The following is a 9,974-nucleotide window of genomic DNA, read 5'->3' on the forward strand; positions in this document are numbered from 1 at the left end:
CCAATTTACTAAGAATTGTAAACTGCATTTGTGATTGTGAGAATGGAAAGCTTGACATTTCATTATTAGTAACTGTGGGAAGCAGGCCTTAGTAGATTCTCAATTGATAATTTTACCCAGTACAGTGTCAGTTTTCACTGTCATAAAACCGTGCATCCTCAAATATCAGTAGAAACTGATTTTATTAACCCTCCTCTGTCTATTTTCAGGTCAGTTTGAAAAGCCTGCAGGTCTATGATGAGTACGGTGTTTCAAAGGACCCTCTGCAGCTTCAGGGACAAGTCAGAGAGCTCAAGGTCCAGCTGGAAACCCAGACCAAACTTATCCTCCAAATGCAAAGTCTTCTGCATAGAAGCTCTCTCTCCAGTGACCTTGTTGCCAACAGCTCTGATGCCTCAGCTTTAAGGGATCAAGAAGGGACACAGCAAGGAGACCAGAGTCAAGATAGGAGCTACAGAAATGGGCAGCTAAGGGAGAAAAAGGAGGGGGAGAACCAGGCGATGAAGGATAAAACCAGCCGCCTGAACATGGAAGCGGAGAGGACGCTGAACAGAAGCACGAATGAACAGCTGCAGCAGAGCCGCAGCCGCTCCGCGTCACCTGCAAGGTCAACTGTTTTCTCCATGCATTATCAATATTATACTGTTTTTACATTGAGTGAAAGCTGCCAAGTCATCTTGAAAAATCAAATCTTGACTCATGCTGTCACTTGCCCTCATTCTGTCTTCTCCACAGACTGGACTCCCTGGTGCAGTCTCAGGCCAGGGAGCTGTCACAACTGAGGCAGCAGATCAAGGAGAGCCGCAGGCTGGGAGCCCTGCAGCGTCGGCAGCTGGATGAGCTGAGCAAGGCCTTCAAGGAGCTGCTGCAGGCCGGTGAAGTCGACTACTACAAGGGGGAGGCGGTCAAAGAGCAGCTGGAGAAGAGCCTGAGCATCCTGGAGAGGCTGGAGGGACGGCTGGACAAAGGTAGCTGCTGCCATGATCATGACTAGCTAGTAATACTAATCACAACCACACTGAACAAACACAGTTTTAATATTTGATTTGCAGCATTGTGCCAAAACACACAAGTCTCCAGCCAATATTGAGATTTAGCAAGTTCAAGTCAGTTGCTAAGTTTTAAAAAAGCAGCTGTGTTAGTGTCGTATGAAAGCTCACCTATTGTGCAGAAATGTCTTGAGGCTTTACGAAGAGAAAACACTAGACACCAGCTGAGAGAGATGAACACAAAAGAGCAGTCATTCGTAACTGATTTTTACAGACAGCTCACTGACAGCATCTTTTATTCTGTCTGTTAGGAGAGTCTCGTCTGGATAATGAGGAAGTGGGGGCCCTGGAACTGTCTCGCAGGTACGTCTCGGACACATCTCAGACTCTCACGATGCACTTTGTTATTGTCAATGTCTTGACACTGTTAACAGGCTTAAAATTCATTTGATTGAATACAATTTGTTGCACACTTATTGGTGGTGTAAATCAAGTATCTGTTATATTTCCAGTCCATCTTAATATTAATTTACTGGGATAGATTTATGTGTCTTCCCATGCATACGAAGTGTTAGCCAGCTAGCCTGGCTTCGTCCAGAAGTAACAAAACAAAAAATAATGAAAAAAAATAACCTAGCACATAATCCTCTTCTATGTGAACTGTCATCTTTACATGTCAGTTTTGCAGTTTTTTTGTCTTATTTGTCATCAGTTTTTTGCTCAGAATATGTCATTTTAAAATCGATGAGATTCTTCTCCTATTTTTGCCAGTTTCTCTTTGGTGGTTCTGGTTTTTAGGTCATATTGTTGATGTAACTTTTTGGGATATTAGGTCTATTAGCTGAGCTGTTTGCTTGTTTGTCTCATGACCCTTTGATAGACCTCCCCCCACCTCCACCCAGCCATTTGCCTTATGACCCCAGGCAGTGCGCGTGTTGTTGATTCTGAATAGTGTCCTGCTGTTGACCTAATTTGTTCCCGGGACAGTCAAAACATTAAGGTTACACTGCCCCCTAACTGGGTCACTGGTCTCTCTGAGAAATTAAGGGGCAACACAAACACACCCCCTGTCAATCTTCATCCATTTATGTCTCACACAGCTCAAGAAATATCACACAGATGTTTATCTATGTTTATCATAAAACAGTAATGTCAGTATATATGTACAGTTCAACCCTCTGAGCAAAGTTTTGAACACTTTTTACATTTTTATTTCCCACCATTGGCAAGAAATACATTTAATAGAGAACTTCAATTGCATTTTTCCCTTATTTTGATTGAAAATTAGAGTAAAATCATAGATCTTATCTTATATTTTTATTTAATGACACAGTAACATTGACTTTGACGTTTTTCCAATTGCACTCTTGTATCAAATAACAGTTGCTTATAGTGACAGATGTTAATCTATGTTACTACTGATGTGGGCAGTCTTGGGGAGCCTCAGCAGGGATCAATGGTGTCCTATGAGGAGAGCATGAGAGATCCTCCTGACAGCCCAGCTAGAATCCAGCAGGAGTTAGATAATCTGCGTCTGGAGCTAGAGGGCGAGAGAGAGCTGCTGCAGCAGCACGTCAGCCTCCTCGTCCAGCAAAACCTCACGCTGGCTGAATGCACCAGGGAGCAGCTGGACTTGTGAGCGGGTTTGATCCAGACAGACAGCATGAAGTTTGCTGTGAACTATTCTTTCATATTTTCAAGCTGTGTGTTTCTACAGAAAGTCCTAAGTTCTCTTGGTACATATCTTTCTTGACATCTTCAGTCTTTAGTTGTGCCTCTTTTTTTGGGTGTTGTTTGTTGTGCTGTGACCTTATCTTCCCTTTTACACCGATTTGTTCTCCAACGTTCAGCAACATCATATGATGGATAAAGTCCAGCTGTAAGGTCCTCTGGGAGACCAAGTGAGAACAACATAATTAATTCCCCTCCTCCTCCTCCTCCCCCCAGGTTGGCGAAAGAGCTACAGGAGAAGAACCGTCTGATCCAGAGTCTGCAGAGCCAGATCAGAGGCCAAAGTCCCAGCAGCCACCACAGCTCTCACTCTGAACTGTACCACTCAGACAGGACCTCCTCCTCCTGCCACAGCAGCCCGACCACACAAAGTGGCAATCGAGCTCACAGTAAGCACACACATAGAATTACATCAAGAAATCTGCAGCTTCTATGATCATATAACAGTCTTAATAATTAATTAATTTCTGATATAGTTAAATCAGAGTCTTAAGTCCCTCAGACGCTGGGCCCAGCCAGGTTTAGTGTTCAAGACTGTTTGGGTAGTTTCCTTTACCATATATCATCATATCTATAATGTATATCATTGAGATTACCTTAGCCCTTGTCCACTTGTCCGTGTGCCCAGCCAGTCTAGTCGCAGCCTGTAATGGCACTTATTTTCCACTCAGATCCATTCTGTTGCAGTGAGGCATCCTGCAGAACAAAGCATGCCGACCAAGGGCAGAGCAGGTGTCCAGTTTCAATCTGCCTCCACCTAAAGTTGCATTATTCAGTGGCACCTATCCGGTTCAATCTTCAAGTTGTGTTTCCCTTGCGAAAATAGACGGTTAAGGCTATTACAGAGACAAGTGAAGCATGTGGATACATGAGAGGTCCTGCAGAGGGACCTGCGGACCCAAACTCACATCTCTCTTATTGCTAAAACACATAACCGACCTGGCTTCTAATGTTTCAGTGGTTTATCTTGTTGTGTTGCTTCTTGTGTTAGCATGGAGGATAAAGAAGTGGATGACATTTTGCTTCATCAACTCGTTAAAAATACATTTAGACTGAAGAAACTAATAGTGAACATCTATTTTTCTACATTTACATTGCTAATCTTTTTTCCCTGTATATGTTTAGGCCAGCGACACCCCTCTGATTGGACAGGAGCAGCTGTCCCTCCTGTAGGAGGAGCTCAGGAGGACGGTGTATCTGTTCACAGGGATGCTGCCAGCAGACTGCAGGGCCTGCAGAGGGAGAACAAGCGACTGCAGGATCAGCTGAGGGGCAGCGAGGAGCTCAACACCACCCTGCGCACTGAACTGGACCTACATCGATCAATTATGGCTCAGACCAGCTCCCACCATCAGGAACAAGATCACGACCACGACCAGGAGGGATCAGGGCCTCAGACGGATACACCTAAACCAGATGGAGTCATTGACTCACAGAAGAACGCTGCTGAACAGCCTCGCACAATGAATTCAGGTAAAAATATAGCATAAGTAGGTTGATCGTCTTGGCGTTTGAAAGACATGGTCATATTCTGTGCAGGGAGGTTTTAATAGTTTTAATTAATTTAAGAGGCTATTAAGAGTTTGCATTATGGGACCTGTTGGTTCGAGTGTATTTGATAGTTTCCAACATTGGACATTTTGAGGATGTTTAAAAAATCTGCCTCTGTCATTGCAGTTTATATAAGTGCAACATTTAATCCATTTAAAGTAGCACTTTAATTTAGCTTTGTGCATGTGCGTTTGTCAGACTTGCTGGCAGAACATCTGCAGGAGATCCGAGCGTTGCGACAGCGACTGGAGGAGAGCATCCGCACCAACGACCGTCTCCGGGAGCAGCTGGAGAAGAGACTAGCGGAGGTGGAGAAAGACCCAGGTACACACCTGAAATCATCTGCCTTTGTTTCATTTTCTCTTCTCTATGTTTGTGTGATTATTACAGTGTGTGTAATGTATCATACGTCAATAATTTAGTTGTGAAATTCTGCACAAAAATGAAAGGTGCTCTCCTTTACTGAAAGTACTTCTTGCTTTTGTTCAGCAGCCACCAACATCTTCATCCACGGCAACGAGGAGCAGAGTCAGCTGGCCAATGAGGTGCGGTTCCTCTGGGGACAAAACCAAGCCCTGAAGGAACAGCTCAGCCTGGGCTCTCGAGGTAAAGCACATTTTCGAACAAGCTCACTTTAACCTAAAAATCAACAACTCTGTAGACCATTAGATGTTGAGAGACAATACTTTGACATTTTGCCAGTTCCTCCTGGCTGGTGGTGATTTGCCCATTCCTTTATCAAAAATGTGTACAGGGCTTATCATGAACTTGCAAATATTTTTTATTTCGTGCAGACAAGCAGAAGGAGAACGAGAAGCTACGGGAGACTCTGGCCAGGCGGACGGCCAAACTGGAGCAGAGCAGACGGGAGTGTGAAGCTCTGAGGCAAGAAAACAACCGACTGCAGGAGAGGCTGGAGCACTGCAGCCAAGAAAACTCCCAGCTACAGGAGACACTGCACTACAGCAAGGAGGAGCTGCACAGGTACACACACACACACACACACACACACAGAGGTGACATCCACTGCCAAACAAATGTCTCCTCACAGTACACACATACTATCATTACTACTCTCCTTCATGCAACCTGAAACTGCACAACTTTACTAATTACCATTATAAAGAGTCATTACTATGACCATTATTCCATGCTATTAACACAACTTGGAAACATGATAGTAGACCATTTGTAGGCTCATCCATGAACACATGGGGCCATACATACCGTAATGATGGTATGTGACCTCTTGCCCCGGGTCCTACTGACACAGATGAGTGAGGCTGACACCTGAAACGTGGAGTCTAGTTTACCATCAGATCACTTCTCCTTTTCCTTACCTGGTTTCTTTCTGCTGTGTGTGTGTGTGTGCATTTGTGTACAATACACACAAAGCTCATTGTTTTTGGTTGGTTGGTTACATTTTTTTTAAGATTCATTGATTGTTTTTTTTTCACTCATATTTTACACTCAAGTTGTAAGTTTGAGTATACCTGATTAGAATTAATAAATAATAAAGTTGAACACAATAGTCTAGTAATAAATCCAACCATCATGATAATATATATATAGTAGGTGATAGTTTTTGTAGAAATAATTTCAGAGAGGTGTTAATTCTCAACTCTCAACACTGTTTTGTGGCTGTAGAATTGTTTTGTGTTTTATTGAGAGGTGCTGCGGTGGTTCAGAAAACTCTTCAGTTTATAGAAAGTGAAAATTGAGGAAAAGATTATTTAAAAAAACATCTAGGGAAAAAAAAAAGTTTTTGTATTTTTACATTTTGCTTATATTTGATAGTGACAGTTTAGGAAACCACAGGAAACGAGTGAGAGAGATGGGTTATGACATGATAAATATAACATGGTGTTTGTCTGTTCTACATTTATATATTCTATATTTGTGTGCTGTGTGGATTTTTCCAGGTTTCAGTGTGAGGTGAAGCTCCAAAGGCAGCAGCTGTCGGACTCCCAGCATCTTCTGCAGTCACTGCGGGTGGAGCTGCAAGTTTATGAAAAGATCAAGACCGAAGCTCACAAACACAACGGTACTGGAAGGTTTTACATATAAACCAGGATTGATGCGATGTGTAGTTAAAAGTAATGGGCTGAGAGGAAGTATGATTCACATGAACAACAACTACCAAATCATCTTAATTTAAAAATGTTTCCATTATCACTTTTCCAACTGGTATCAGTCAAAGAAGCCAAACTCAGATTAATGAGTTTTTTTTCCAGTTCTGTCAGCAGTTTTGGGGTACTGATACAAACAGAATTGAACTTTCAAGGATTGTCTAATCAAATGTCGACACTGAAAAATATCAGTGCAGTCTGCAGAAAGCAAATATAACAGACTATAAATATGTTAATCTCTGTGGTGAAAAGAAAACAAGAGAAAACAATATGACATTCTACTATATTTTGCTTGAGTTTCCTGTTGGTTTTCTGTTACTAAGAAACGATTAAGTTCCTTTTTCTTAATTCCTCCTCTTTGTAGAATCCAGTGAGGTGACCCTGGAGCCTGTCTCCGCCCCGTCCTCCGGCTCAGTGGACCTGAGCGAGCTGCTGGTGGAGATCCGACACCTGCGACTGCAGCTGGAGAGGAGCATCCAGACCAACACGGCACTGCGGCAGAAACTGGAGGAGCAGCTGCTCCGAGGACCCAACCGCCCTGAAACCATCAACATTAACTACCTGCTGTCCTCTCCAGGTAAACACAAGACTGGCACGCTAATCTGTGAGAGTTATACAGCGGCATGTAAACACAAACGGGAATCTGCCGGGTCATTTCAGTGTCTCTCTTATATTCTCCTCAGATGAAGGAGGCAGGTCACCGGGTCGTGAAGGCTGCGATCTTCTCCGTCACAACGAACACATCAGTGTCTTTCATGGTAAGAAAACCTTATTATGTTCGACTGGAGCAGTAAATTTACAGCATATTAATATAATTCTCCTAAATTGTGCATGTCAGAGAAGGCATGATAATATTTCAAAACATCTTTTCAGATGAGAAACGTCGTCCTCACTCAGAGATGGACGGTGGGTCATTTAGCAGCAGCTCTGGCGAAAGTGTCACTCCCTCTCGTTTGGTGCCGGGACACCGGATGTGGGCCAATCGCAATGGCCGCCATATTTTGGGTCTGATTGAGGACTATAACGCCCTCCGAAAACAAATCTCAGAGGGGCGTAAGCTGTCGCGCAGCATGGAGGCACAACTGCAGGAGAACCTGCACACGCTCAAACAGCAGGGCTCTGACAACAAGGTACTGACAAACTGTCATATCTCTGGTGTTTTTAGTTGCTGCATCCTGATAATAACCAAAACACAAATTTAGCTACTACCACAGTAGCTGAATTTGAAGGTTGTGTTAAGGATTAAATCCAGGTAATTTTTAAAAAATGGTACTTTTTATTCCACAGCTTTCAATAAATATATGTTTTACATCTTCATAGGTGATGGAACAGCAGCACCTGAAGAGTTTATCCGGCAGCGTGAACACCATGCAGCACGTGTTAGAGGAGGCTGGTCGACTGCTCAAACTGGTGTGGAGAGTCTCTCTGCCAGCCGGTCTCACAGCAGGGGACGGCAGCAACAACCAGCAGGTCTGCATGCATAAACACAAACTTTATCCACCCTATCCAATTAAGTATCTACACAAACCAAATCTTTATCTTTTTATCCTCCGTATCAGGATGAGCTGCTGAAAAATGAAATAGCCAGACTGAAGAGCAGGCTGTCGCAGCAGGAGAGGATGCTGAGCGGAGCCGTTAAACGCCTTCGATCAACCAACCAGCTCAAAGAGGGAATGGAAAGAGTCATCATCGATCAGTGTAAGATTATCTTGTTTTGTTACTTTGTACTAGTGAAAATGCCGTTTTACAAGGATACATCTAGATGAATTGTATGTTGAATATCTGTTTTAGAACATTGCTCAAAGGGAGGGGGGGGATAAAAAAATGTGTTATTGAGACCCCCCCCCCCCACACACACAATAATCTATGGATGTAATCACAGTTAATATAATCATGAGTTTTAGCTCTTTGGTTCCAGTGGTTAAACAAAACGGGATATGTCACATTTTCTGATGTGTTTTATTTTTCCCTTGTCTAGTGTATCTAACCCACGGAGTGTTGAAGAAAGCCAGGGGAAACTTAGAGGTAAGTTTATTTAAAAATGACCCAATGATAAAGAGCCAAACTAATGTTCTTGTCCGCAGTGGTCAATATTCCTGCAGTGAATCATTCTTCTTTTCCTTTTTGTCCTCTATGAAAAATAATGATAGACAAATTACTGCACCCTCTTTGGCCTGAAAGGCCCGTCTGGAGGACCAGACGAAGGTCAGTGTGGTTGAGGTGCAGGCTTTGATAGTGATCTGATGCATGAAACCCTGTTCATTTGCTTTTATCTATTGCATGAAGAAAAAAGAAAATTAATAGGATAATCAGAATCACCAGTTTATTGGGTTTATGAGTCACGTCTGTTTTTAGTATGAGGAATTATCTAGCTGTACCTAGCCAGGATATATGCAGACATTTTGAACTTAAGGCCACTCAATGTTGTTTATAAAGCCAACTTGCAAACACAAATTTGCCTCATGGGGCCTTACACTCTGCACAGCATATGACACATTCTGTCCTTTGAGTCTTGCAGTAGATAAGGAAGAAGTGCCCCAGAGACTTTCATGATGCATGAGAAGACTTTTCTGCTTGAAGTAGGCATCTTTAAAGGAATAGTTTGATATCAGGGAAATTGTGTAATCACTGTTAAAAACAATTCTGGAGACTGTTAGCTGGAAGCAAGCAGGGGCAACAGGTTGCCTGGCTCTGTCTAAAGGTAAAGCAACTCATAAATTCACTAAAATAACTCTTTACATCTTGATCATTTATCCATAAAAAAAACGAAGAGTATCTCACTTTGGGATTCAACAATTATAATTAACAATTAAGTGGCCATCTAGGGTTGGCAACAACCCCCAGGTGTGAGCAAATTCCAACCATTCAAAGCTCTGGCAGAGGGCGGCCTACGCTTGTCACAATCAGCCTGAATGGGAGAACAGCCGCGTTCAATTCCAATCACAGCATAACAACAGGGGCGTTTGCTGAAGCGGCAGCGTCAGCGGCAGTCGTCCTCGGCGAAGACGGATGAGGCTAAGACGAGCAAGTTTACCTGCGCAACTTCACTCAGCAGAGGAACCAGTCCTATTCCCTCCCCAGTCTTACAATATGTGCCACTCCAGTCCGGTGGTTGTTTCCGGTCTCCAGCTAAGCAACTTTCAGAATTCCTCCTACAGAACAATCTTCTTGATCCAAATCAATCTGGTTTCAAAAGCGGTCACTCAACTGAAACTGCTCTGCTGTCATTCTGCTTGACTTGTCAGCTGCATTTGACACAGTTAACCATCGCATCCTCCTCTCTACTCTCTCTAAAATGGGCGACTCTGTCCTGGTTTGATTCCTACCTGAAAGGACACTCATTCAGTGTATCCTGGCATGGACAGTTGTCTACTTTGTCTTGCCTCACCACAGGGGTTCCCCAAGGCTCAGTGCTGGGACCCCTGCTATTATTGACTCCCTGTGTCTTGCCCCCACCAGGGTGGTGCAAAACTTAGGGGTGATGATTGATGACCAACTCACCTTTTCAAGTCATGTCGCCTCTGTTGCCCGGTCATGCCACTTTACAACATCAGAAAAAGACCTTACCTAACTC

General features: G+C 43.3%; 1 protein-coding gene across 5 annotated transcripts in view; it reads left to right on the forward strand.

Annotated features, from left to right (window-relative positions):
* cdk5rap2 (CDK5 regulatory subunit associated protein 2) overlaps positions 1-9,974 on the forward strand; it is a 36,152-nt gene that overhangs the window by 24,756 nt on the left and 1,422 nt on the right. For 3 of the 5 annotated variants that reach the window (XM_059358676.1, XM_059358678.1, XM_059358677.1), the window contains exons 35-50: positions 210-607; positions 736-968; positions 1,301-1,352; positions 2,937-3,109; positions 3,846-4,193; positions 4,470-4,595; positions 4,761-4,877; positions 5,066-5,255; positions 6,194-6,315; positions 6,765-6,977; positions 7,084-7,158; positions 7,274-7,530; positions 7,721-7,870; positions 7,960-8,098; positions 8,379-8,425; positions 8,551-8,605. In XM_059358676.1, the coding sequence (XP_059214659.1) occupies positions 210-607; positions 736-968; positions 1,301-1,352; positions 2,937-3,109; positions 3,846-4,193; positions 4,470-4,595; positions 4,761-4,877; positions 5,066-5,255; positions 6,194-6,315; positions 6,765-6,977; positions 7,084-7,158; positions 7,274-7,530; positions 7,721-7,870; positions 7,960-8,098; positions 8,379-8,425; positions 8,551-8,605 (2,695 nt within the window). The remainder of the gene's footprint in view (positions 1-209; positions 608-735; positions 969-1,300; positions 1,353-2,936; positions 3,110-3,845; positions 4,194-4,469; positions 4,596-4,760; positions 4,878-5,065; positions 5,256-6,193; positions 6,316-6,764; positions 6,978-7,083; positions 7,159-7,273; positions 7,531-7,720; positions 7,871-7,959; positions 8,099-8,378; positions 8,426-8,550; positions 8,606-9,974) is intronic. The other 2 variants (XM_059358679.1, XM_059358680.1) reach the window with 2 other exon arrangements.

The sequence above is a fragment of the Centropristis striata genome, chromosome 19, assembly GCF_030273125.1.
Source record: "Centropristis striata isolate RG_2023a ecotype Rhode Island chromosome 19, C.striata_1.0, whole genome shotgun sequence".
In the NCBI taxonomy this organism is placed as follows: domain Eukaryota; kingdom Metazoa; phylum Chordata; class Actinopteri; order Perciformes; family Serranidae; genus Centropristis; species Centropristis striata.